The sequence below is a fragment of the Notolepis coatsorum genome (genome assembly GCF_963971535.1).
Source record: "Notolepis coatsorum genome assembly, chromosome: 9".
Taxonomy (NCBI): domain Eukaryota; kingdom Metazoa; phylum Chordata; class Actinopteri; order Aulopiformes; family Paralepididae; genus Notolepis; species Notolepis coatsorum.
The window spans coordinates 95,817,010-95,828,706 of record NC_140173.1 but is presented as its reverse complement, the minus strand read 5'-3'; the positions used below and the strand labels follow the sequence as shown (position 1 = coordinate 95,828,706).

Here is an 11,697-nt window from a genome sequence, read left to right as displayed (position 1 = left end):
GGGGACTGCCAATGTAAACTAGCCTTTTGGCTACAATTGGGTACATTTACATTCTATTTTATAAAATGTTCCTTAAGTTAATGTACGTTTTCCAAATAAATACTAAACTACACATGGAACCCTTAACCCTGGAGGTTTTAGTAATTAGAGGTCATATTTTCGAGTTACACCATGACATTCTGGGAGTGAAAATCTAACCTCAAGAGATGTATAGAAAAAAAAGACAAATGGACAAAATTGAAAAACCTTAATTTTGTATTTACATTACATAAAGCACATCAGTGAATACAATACGTTATTCATATTGAATAGTTTGGCAAATAAGTTAGTGTTGGTCTTAATCTGCTTGGAGCACCAGATGGGTGGGGTTTATGTAAGGGATAATGTATAGCTACGAGGTCATTGTCGCAAAATAATTGACCGACACCGAGTTTAAAGGGGAACTATCTTATAAATGGCCTTTTTCAGTGTTTAGCATTGTTTCCTAGCTATGTAGACTTATATTAATATGATCTATGTCTCTAATTCTCATATTGGCGCATTCTTCCAATTCTCCTCTCACAATATTCACCCTCACTGAACTGAGTCATCTGAAAATGTGATGATTTGTGATGTCAGAAAGACACCGCTGCATGTTAATGTTCAGGCGCCGGCACCGCAGTGGTTTAGGTGGCCAGGCTCAAAACGGCTTGAGATCTTGAGGTAGAAAAATGCTGTTTTTGAGTACTTGATTAGAAATACAAAACAATGAATTAAAAAAAATATATAATTACAGAGGTGTTCCATAAACTCACAGGAATTGTGTAAAAGTGCCCAAATAGTGAAAGAAATAGTAAAATAGTTCCCCTTTAAAATACCGAGGCGCCTCGCCGAGGTGTTTTAAACGTCAGTGAAGGTCAATTATTTTGCGACAATGACCGAGTATAGCTATACATTATCCCGCTTATTACATGGCTAACTTACTAACAATATACCTAATTCATTTTACACCATCGACAAGACGAGATCAAATGCAGACGCAGTTGTTCTGTGGCTGTCTGCCCAAATAAAGTGATTATTATTATCACCGGCAGACGGCAGGTGCGTCTGATTGCACTGAAACAGTGTGTGTCAGTGGGCTTGATTGCTCCAGCTGCGAAAAACAATAATCACCAGTGTTTATCGAAAAATAATTCACCGGTCAGGGGCTATTGACCAATCACAATCAAGCATTTCGGCGAATGTTAAAACGCCATGTAATAAAAAATGTTAGTGCCAGAACAGCACAATGTAGGTTGTGTTTTAGGGTAGATACTCCCTTTAAGACTATTTCCGGAACACAGAATAAATAAGAAGAAACCAAATACAGGAACATTTGATATCAGATACCCAGAGAGGCTTAAAGGATCATACCAGTGTTACTACATGTCAACATCGGCCACGTAGTTTACATAAACCTTGACCATTTCCCCCCAAATTGCTTTATTTTTTAGTTATTGTATTTGTTGACGTTTTGTCCATATTCAATAAACGTTACAGAATGTACCTGAACATGTGTGTCAACGGCAACTAAAACTCACTGTATCATCAAAAGCCTCTTCAAGCTAAACTTCTTGTAGGAAGATTTTTCCAAGCATAGAATTTGGCTCAAGGGCTCCCTTGGCTCTGTTGTGATTGACAGCTCGGAGGGCAGAACCAAAGTACAACAGAGGTCAGCGATTGGCTGAAAGTGACACCTCAGACGTGAGTGAATTTATAAACAGGAAGAGGAAGTTGGTAAGAAGTTGTATGAAGGAAAACTATAAATCATGCGTTGCGTGGTTCAAGGTTGTGGTAGTTTTACACAAATATAAACCTTGTGTAAGACCCTGTCCGGGAACTCTCACCACGTGACTTGGTAAGTAGAGGTGATTTGATATCAATGTGTAAATTCTAATGGCTAGTATTACGAGTAATACAGTACTTTTAGATAAATTAAACAACATAGTGACTTTCAAAGGGGTGAATTACCTACCTGGAAACTTTTAAGTCTCCTAGAGTGTTTTTACTGTTTCAACAGGAATGGCATTGGATGCAGGGCCCCCATGAGGGGCGCTCATAGTAAAAAAATATATATATATACGGTATATAATACTATGAGTGGACCCCGTCCGTCCTGCAGAACTGATTCACACCTCAAAACATAAACAATGACTTGATGTGCAATGTCTGCTTTCATCCAGTATATCATATAATTATCTGTTTAAAGGACCATACCGGTGTCATTTAGACTTTTCACCATTAGCAGAAATCGCCACGTCTTCAACAAATGTTGTGTACATACTGTAAGTACATACAGTGTGCACTTTAGTAGATCTCAGCCTACATTTTTATATGTCATCCGCTCAGGGCCCAACAGACCCATGGGCCTGGGAGTTGTAGTTTATTGTGGCTGGGAGTTGTAGTTTATTGTGGTTGGGAGTTGTAGTTTATTGTGGTTAGGAGTTGTAGTTTATTGTGGTTTGTAGTTCTTTAGCTGTTGGTAGAAGCCGGTGTTGGGGCAAATGCAAGCCCTGGCCTGTTTCACTTGACTGTACGCATCATCAAACGCCAGCCCCTCTGTCAACATCAGGTAGCCAATCACGATGGATGCCGCACGTGATACGCCTGCATTACAATGGACCAAAACCACGCCCCCCTGGAGAGAGAGAAAGAGAGGAGGGACAAAGCATGAATGTGTCTGTCTGTCTGTCTGTCTGTCTGTCTGTCTGTCTGTCTGTCTGTCTGTCTGTCTGTCTGTCTGTCTGTCTGTCTGTCTGTCTGTCTGTCTGTCTGTCTGTCTGTCTGTCTGTCTGTCTGTCTGTCTGTCTGTCTGTCTGTCTGTCTGTCTGTCTGTCTGTCTGTCTGTCTGTCTGTCTGTCTGTCTGTCTGTCTGTCTGTCTGTCTGTCTGTCTGTCTGTCTGTCTGTCTGTCTGTCTGTCTGTCTGTCTGTCTGTCTGTCTGTCTGTCTGTCTGTCTGTCTGTCTGTCTGTCTGTCTGTCTGTCTGTCTGTCTGTCTGTCTGTCTGTCTGTCTGTCTGTCTGTCTGTCTGTCTGTCTGTCTGTCTGTCTGTCTGTCTGTCTGTCTGTCTGTCTGTCTGTCTGTCTGTCTGTCTGTCTGTGTACCTGCTGCAGGGCCTGGTCTATGAAGGAGGAGCAGTCGTCCAGACAGGAAATTATGTCATATTCTGGCAGGTCCAGCATGGGGATGGTCTTATAGGCCAACTGATCTGGGAACAGATTCTCCACTCCTGAAGCTAAATTCAGCACATGAGACACCTGACACACACACATACGAAGGACAGAAAGAAATAATAATAACTAGTATCACATTATGAACAAAATAATACTGTTCTCTAGTCTTCCTATACTAATTCTATGTTCTCTAGTCTTCCTATTATAATAACACAAGATACTTGTGCCCTAATGATAAGGATAAACGCTCAATGAAGAAACCCAATCCCCTTGCCATACATGCTATGCTACTCAGTTTATTCTGAGGACTGAGAAGAGGGAAGAGAGGGTGGTGACCCAAAACCTAGGAAGACCACCCTCTATTATAAATATATGTTCTCTAGTTTAGTGGTTCTCAACTGGTCTAGCCTCGGGACCCAACATTTTCCTTAGTCATTAAGTCGCGACCCAGATTTTTGAACCACTATGATTTATTTCAAATTTTTCTTTTTTTGCAGTAATACACAATCTTTCATGCACTGTTAAAAACATGAAATAAACACAAACAGTGCAACCCACTTTTGGGGCGCGACCCACCAGTTGAGAAACACTGCTCTAGTTCCTCTGTGGAGCTCTGTATGTTCCAAACAGCCCAGAGGTACCTCTGTGGAGCTCTATATACTGTATATTGCTGGCCGTACAAACAGCCCAGAGGTACCTCTGTGGAGCTCTATATATTGCTGGCCGTACAAACAGCCCAGAGGTACCTCTGTGGAGCTCTATATACTGTATATTGCTGGCCATACAAACAGCCCAGAGGTACCTCTGTGGAGCTCTATATACTGTATATTGCTGGCCGTACAAACAGCCCAGAGGTACCTCTGTGGAGCTCTATATACTGTATATTGCTGGCCGTACAAACAGCCCAGAGGTACCTCTGTGGAGCTCTATATACTGTATATTGCTGGCCGTACAAACAGCCCAGAGTCCCAGCAGTCCCTCACCTTGTGTCTCTGCAGGGAGTCCATGTCATGAGCCACGTCCTGAGAGGCTGAAACAGCAGGTAAACACCAGATCATTAAACTGCCATCCATCTGCCTGCACAGTAATCACAAACTATCAACATGATATCATGTATTCATGTGGTTCATTAATAATAATAATAAATAATAATTTAGGGCCTGCTCAGAGGTCATTAATCGGCACGCATGCGATGCATGTATGCGATTCGTCTCTGCGATTAACCCATCCCGTCGTCCTTCCCCCCCAAGGGCAGCCGGGAGCAGACAGGCGTCAACGTGAGCCGCGCCCCAGGGACCAATCCAAGTGCTCCTGTCCGTCTTCGTCAAGGACGCCACAGCGTTAGCGATCTTGTTGTTGTGCATGTTTTTCCATTGGGTTTATCTTATCGGGGGGGGGACCCTTGCGAGCACGGGGAGAACATGCAAACTCCACACAGAAAGGCCTGGGAGATACCCCACCTGGGTAACTGGCATCATGGAAACCTGGTCCCCAAGCGGGAATCGAACACTGGACCTTCTTGCTGTGAGGCGACAGTGTTTAACCACTACACCACCGTGCCACCGTATTGAACCCAAGATGAAGAAGAACCAGTCGAGAATACAGCTGTGACTGCGTCCCCGACGGCCAAGAACCTTGGTGTTGTCCTCGACGACCAGTTGAACTTCTCTGCTCACATCGCAGCGACGACCAGAACCTGCCGATTCCTCCTGAGCAACGTCAGAAGGATACGCCCCTTCCTGACAAAAGAAGCCACCCAACTCCTCGTCCAATCAACAGTCATCTCCCGCCTCGACTACTGCAATGCACTGCTCGCTGGCCTCCCGGCCACTGCCACTAAGCCTCTTCAACTCATTCAGAACGCAGCGGCCCGCCTGATCTCAAACCTACCGAAGTCGGCCCATGTCACCCCACTTCTTAGGGACCTGCACTGGCTCCCCATTGCTGCACGAATCCGCTTCAAGGCCCTCGACCTAGCATACCGTGCGGCAAAGGGAACCGCTCCCGCCTACCTCCGGTCAATGGTCTCTAACTACACACCCTCAAGACCCCTACGCTCTGCATCTTCTGGCCGCCTCAGACCTACTCCTATCCAAGCTCCGGGAGGGTCATCAAAGAGAAGTCGCCTATTCTCAGTCCTTGCCCCACAATGGTGGAATGAACTACCCACCCCAGTTAGGACAGCCGAATCACGTCCAATCTTTCGCCGTCGACTAAAGACGCACTTCTTCAACCATTATCTGAATTAAAAAAAAATTAAAAAAAATAAATATAAAAATCTAACCCTAACTAACCGTACTGTCATGCACTTGTCCTAATAAACTAACCTACACTGTAGCACTCAACACTTTGATGAACATTGTTGCTCAGCTGATAGAGTTGTGCCCTTCCTGATGGCTTGTCGTACAGAACTTGTAAGTCGCTTTGGATAAAAGCGTCAGCTAAATGACTAAATGTAAATGTAAATGTAAATATAACTTTGCCATTTTGTTGTTGGGACAGCCCATGTACAGTATTAGCAGTTGTAAAGTTGACACAAATCACTTGGAGTGTGAATGTGTCCGTCTTTAACTATGAATTAACACAACGTACTGTAACTTACCATGTTCCTCTGAAAGGTTCAAATGGAGTTATATGGTTCTTCATCTGAGGTACTTAATTGTGGATCTTACTACTGTTATGATTGAATGTATCTCCATACAAAACAGATCTGAGGGGAAGTGAATCTGGCTCAATTTGAAATGGATTGATTATTACTACTGCTAGCCTACTACTACTAATACCACCACCACCACTATCCCTACTATTACTATTACCACCACCACCACTATCCTACTACTGCTAGCCTACTACTATTACTATTATTACCACCACCACTATCCTACTACCGCTAGCCTATTACTATTAATAGTAACACTAAAGATGGCGGTAATGACGACAAATAATTGCTGCAAAATAAACATACATTTGTTGTTTAAATAATAATAAAAAAAATTACTTTTTTTTAATACTAATAAAAAATATCGATATCGAACAATATGAAAAATGTTATCGTGATATATCGTGATAACATTTTGTCATAGCCCAGCCCTACTGCTAGCCTACTACTACCATTACTATTATCACCACCACTATCCTACTAGCCTACTATTACTATTACCACCACTAGGGATGTCCCGATCGCCTTTTTTTGCTTCCGATCCGATCCCGATCATGTGATTTTAAATATCTATCGATCCGATCGTTTCCGATCCGATCTTTCACATTAGTAATCAATTTTGACGCATTTTTGTCAGAAACTGGCAGAGCGAGACAAGCCCATCTGTTGCCTATAATAGTCCGGGGCGCGAGAGCGGAGGCTTTTGTTATTACATTCACCCTGAGAAATGTGCTTCTGCTTCATATGAGAAATATTAAAAGTTTCAATATATGTTTGCACATTAGTATACATTCAGTGTTCGACTTACGTAATGGTCCATTCTGGTCTGAAACGCCGACGATAATCCTCAGTCACGTAACGTTATCCTCCAGGTGAAAAGTTAGTCTGAAAACTTCGCCTCCAGCCTGTCCTTGCAAACATTGCAACTGGCTTGACTTTCTATTTTAAAATGCTTAGTTCCAAACCTCTGACATTAAGTCTAGCTGCTCAAGTCAGTGGATATTAACCGTGTTTCGGGAGCGACGTGTTGTACTGTTGTTGTTGTGATGTGGTCGAGCGTGTAGCGTGTAGCGTCTAAATTAAAGGGGAATGTGTTTGGTGTGGACAATTATTCTGCTCTGTGTGACAATAAATACATTAATGATGATATATTATATGTAATTTAAAACCAAAACTAAGGCCTCCGTATGAGTTTAAGACGTGGACATGGTCATGTTTGTTGAATAAAATTTCTTTTTTTGACTGCCGATTTTTATTATTATTTTTTCCCGATCCCCGAGCCTCTGAAAAGCACGTGATCGACGCCGATTCCGATCACGTGATCGGATCGGGACATCCCTAACCACCACCACCACTATCCTACTACTGCTAGCCTACTATTACTATTATTACCACCACCACTATCCTACTACTGCTAGCCTACTACTACTATTACTATTACCACCACCACTATCCTACTACTACTATTACCACCACCACTATCCTACTACTGCTAGCCTACTACTACTATTACTATTATTACCACCACCACTATCCTACTACTGCTAGCCTACTACTACTACTACTATTACCACCACCATCCTACTACTGCTAGCCTACTACTATTACCACCACTACCCTACTACTGCTAGCCTACTACTACCATTAATATTACCACCACCACTATCCTACTACTGCTAGCCTACTACTACTATTACCACCACCACCATCCTACTACTGCTAGCCTACTACTACTTTTACCACCACCACTATCCTACTACTACTATTACCACCACTATCCTACTACTGCTAGCCTACTATTACTACCACCACCACTATCCTACTACAGTACGGCTAGCCTACTATTACCACCACTATCCTACTACTGCTAGCCTACTACTACTATTACCACCACCACTATCCTACTACTGCTAGCCTACTACTACTATTACCACCACCACTATCCTACTACTGATAGCCTACTACTACTATTACCACCACCACCACCACTATCCTAACCTACTACTGCTAGCCTACTACTACTACTATTACCACCACCATCCTACTACTGCTAGCCTACTACTATTAACACCACTACCCTACTACTGCTAGCCTACTACTACCATTAATATTACCACCACCACTATCCTACTACTGCTAGCCCACTACTACTATTACCACCACCACCACCACCATCCTACTACTGCTAGCCTACTACTACTTTTACCACCACCACTATCCTACTACTACTATTACCACCACTATCCTACTACTGCTAGCCTACTATTACTACCACCACCACTATCCTACTACAGTACGGCTAGCCTACTATTACCACCACTATCCTACTACTGCTAGCCTACTACTACTATTACCACCACCACTATCCTACTACTGCTAGCCTACTACTACTATTACCACCACCACTATCCTACTACCGATAGCCTACTACTACTACTACAACTACTATTACCACCACCACCACCACCACTATCCTAACCTACTACTGCTAGCCTACTACTACTATTACTATTACCACCACCACTATCCTACTACTGCTAGCCTACTACTACTATTACCACCACCACTATCCTACTACTGATAGCCTACTATTACTGTTACAAAGGATCAGATTAAACCGAATATATATATTTGTTGATTGATATATATTGCATAGTATTTGTATATCGTTTGATATCCCTTGTATATTCCTTGTACATATACACGGAATATCCCTTTAGCCTAGTACAGACCATAATATTTCATTCTCCTATTGGACAGCGGTCCACAGGCGCCAGGGCCATGCCTCCAGAGTCAGGTTCAAGGCCACCGTCAAGACATGTCTGTACATGCCCGGCCTTGCCCAGGGATACGAGACAGAAATGAGGTTGGCACTAGATTGTTCGCCGTGCATATAAATATGGCGCAGGTGAATACAGAAGTAGAGTTACCCAATAAGTTGAAGCCTCACCCACGATACTCCGTGCGGTGAAGTATGGCCTGTTTGGCCCCAAATAGAGCATTGAGACCGCGTGCGAATTAATAACTGAATTGTCAGAGTTTGGCGCTATACCGTCGAGTGCGACATATTTCTATTAAGTCAGTAATAGTCTATTTGTGTATAGTGTATCGTGCGGCTAAAGTTCTACAGTGACCAGCATCACCAACGCTTCCTCGTATCAGCTAGAGTGCTTATCCAGGCTGGGCTGCTTTCATGGCGCTTTCACCCGAGGAGACCTAGACGAGAACCGTGTGGACATGTACACTGGATTAATCTACCCGACGACTACATAGCCCTTTGCGGCTGGATTATATTTGTTTTGGTCCTGTGATTTATGGAGCGGAGAATCGCCGACGCCTACACGTGTGGGATTTACCCTGTGAGGAGCCACGTCGAGTCTGCGCCTCAGAGAGCCTGAGGCCGGCTAGCTTTCTTCACTGTGGAGCTACAGTCTACGGAGAACAGCTGTATTCGTCTGTGGATCAAGAGACTATTGCACCGTCTCCTGTACTTGGAGTCTCCTTAGTCATCGTTGACCAGACTCTCTACTACCGACAGATCCTCTACCCCTGCTGGCTTACAACCGGGGGGACCCTTCCAGTATCTCCCGCTATATATTACTAGTGTACCATAGATATAATTCCCTAAGATTCAGGTTGTATAATTACCTCCTGCGTAACCAGAGAATGGACATTCATTATTGATTTGCCTACGCACATTCCTTTGCCTTATAAGCGCATCCAAAGTAAAATAGAGAAATATATTATGTACCTTTTGCTGCAATAAATACTTAATTACCACTTTGTGTGGAACCGATTCATTGTGGGAAGTGTTCATCATATTTATATATCATGTACTGTATGGCCAGTAATTAAAGTACATAAAGCGGTAGTGGTTTAATGATACCATACTTATCAATACAGTCAGGGAATTGTACCCCTCAGTTACAATTACTATTACCACCACCACTATCCTACTACTTCTAGCCTACTCCTAAATAATAATAATAATAATAACCTAGTAGTAGAAAGGGTCTGACGATGCCAACGTTGAGATCCAAGCGAGTATCTTCCACAAAACCCCAACGAGCCATCTCCTCTACCTCCTCCACCATCTCGCCGTCTTCTCCATCTCTCCGTCTCTCCAGATGTCGTTTACCGATCACTGTGGTCACGACGGTGCTTTGTTTCTTCAGACGCTCCTTGGAGAAGCTGTGGATCTCCTGGCTCAGAGAATGCATGGCTGGCGCTGTACAGTTCTGTGGGCTGGAGACAAGAGAACTCAACATGTCTCAACTCAACAGTGTCCTTTATAATGACATAAAGACCGACATCTATGTCTCATTTGACTAAATATTTAAAACACCAACAATGAAATGTAGCATATTTTCCACTGTTATCTGCCTACTGGTTAATCCTGATTTTAGAAATGTGTCCAGTGTCATACTGTGATTGAATTAACCCTGCAGGCGTGAATCATAGAGGTTTATGAGAGTGTGTTGTTGATAAAGAGCACATCCTCAACATACACACACACACACACACACACACATTTTAATGTGTATAACTAAACTTAAATAATGGAAGGTCAATCAGTCATATGGGTGGTATCTAATGAACATTGATTGATTGATTGAAAACCAGATTGCAGAATGGGTACAATACAGTACAGCTCAATACACACAATTGTTAAGGGGATGCAGACCAGAGAAAGACTTTCGTCTTGTTTACATCAGGGTCCCCCATTTTCAATTCATCAGGACATATATGACATACAAAGTCATACATGACATACAGATGGACAGTACTGCTACATCTATACATTTATGACATACCAGATTTGCAAATACAGTATTGTTTGTGATACAAAAGAGTCCTATATATATAACATATTTATAATTCAGAGTTATATTGACAGAAAGTAAATAAATACAGTCCATGCTTGATTTGAAGGCAATTAGCGTTAATCATTCAAGAAGACCTCGTGTGGTGATTTTAGTTTTCTGGTCAACTGAATCAGGTTGGCTATCCTCTGGTTTCCTGTTACACCCACCTGGTCGAGACGAATTACTCCCTCCGACGAGGGACTCCAGCAAAGGCTATTGCAAAGAAATACAATGTCTATACAAATGTCTGCTCATTGGATTGATGTGTGCTAAATTAGCACTGCTAATATGACTTGGCTCCACTGTTTACGGACACAGCTGTTAGTACGGAGTCTAGTTAGATCGAGCTAACAGCTGTCCTCCTCAGCCACAAATAATGTCGCAAGCCGCGTCAACTAAATGGTGCGTTCGAGGGCTACTTGTAAAACTCGCTAATTGTTAGATGCAGGGCAGAGGCCGCTGGATAGTCAATTATTATTTGACTAATAGTAATAGTTACAATAATAACCTAATTTAAAACTTAATCGTGCATTTCTGCGAATATAAATTATAATATGTTTCCTTGTATTCGTACTATAGCCTACTTAACAGTTAAAGGACCATACCATTATCATTTTGACTTCTCGCCATTACGAGATTGTCCCTGTCCCGTTTGCATTTACACGCTACCTTAAGTTTCGTACCTCATCTAATTTCTGCATTGTACCTCACTGTTACTCATTTTACTCTGTATTGTATATTGTGTATATTGCCTTTACTTACTTTTTACTTACTTCTTATTTTTATTTTTTATTTTTTTTTAACTTACTTTCTTTTTACTGTATGTAGCACACTCTCAGGTGCTTTTTTTTATTCAAAATAAATGTTTTACTCCTTGCACTTGCTTGTAAAAAAGAATTAGTGCTGTCAATAGATTAAATGTTTTTACTAATTAATCACACAATTTTCTGTATTTTATCAATAAATTAATTGCGATTAATCG

At 42.2% G+C, this 11,697-nt stretch overlaps 1 protein-coding gene across 1 annotated transcript; it reads right to left on the bottom strand.

Moving 5' to 3' along the window:
* Window positions 1-237: 237 nt before the first annotated feature.
* LOC311234896 (dual specificity protein phosphatase 19-like) lies at window positions 238-11,099 on the bottom strand. The gene is made up of 5 exons (XM_084322170.1): window positions 10,883-11,099; window positions 9,848-10,095; window positions 4,175-4,221; window positions 3,123-3,275; window positions 238-2,656 (listed from the first exon to the last, which is right to left on the bottom strand). Exons 2-5 carry the CDS (start codon window positions 10,068-10,070, stop codon window positions 2,471-2,473), a joined length of 609 nt encoding a protein of 202 aa, XP_084178296.1. The 5' UTR covers window positions 10,071-10,095; window positions 10,883-11,099; the 3' UTR covers window positions 238-2,470.
* Between the last annotated feature and the right edge of the window lie 598 nt (window positions 11,100-11,697).

What these genes read in the sequence shown, in the direction of transcription:
- LOC311234896 (XM_084322170.1), bottom strand. Translation starts at nt 10,070, where the DNA reads ATGCATTCTCTGAGCCAGGAGATCCACAGCTTCTCCAAGGAGCGTCTG. An exon ending in CAGACCCTTTCTACTACTAG is followed by an intron (nt 4,222 to 9,847) that starts GTTATTATTATT and finishes CTGCTGTTTCAG; the next exon opens with CCTCTCAGGACGTGGCTCAT. An exon ending in TAGACCAGGCCCTGCAGCAG is followed by an intron (nt 2,657 to 3,122) that starts GTACACAGACAG and finishes CTCTCTCTCCAG; the next exon opens with GGGGGCGTGGTTTTGGTCCA.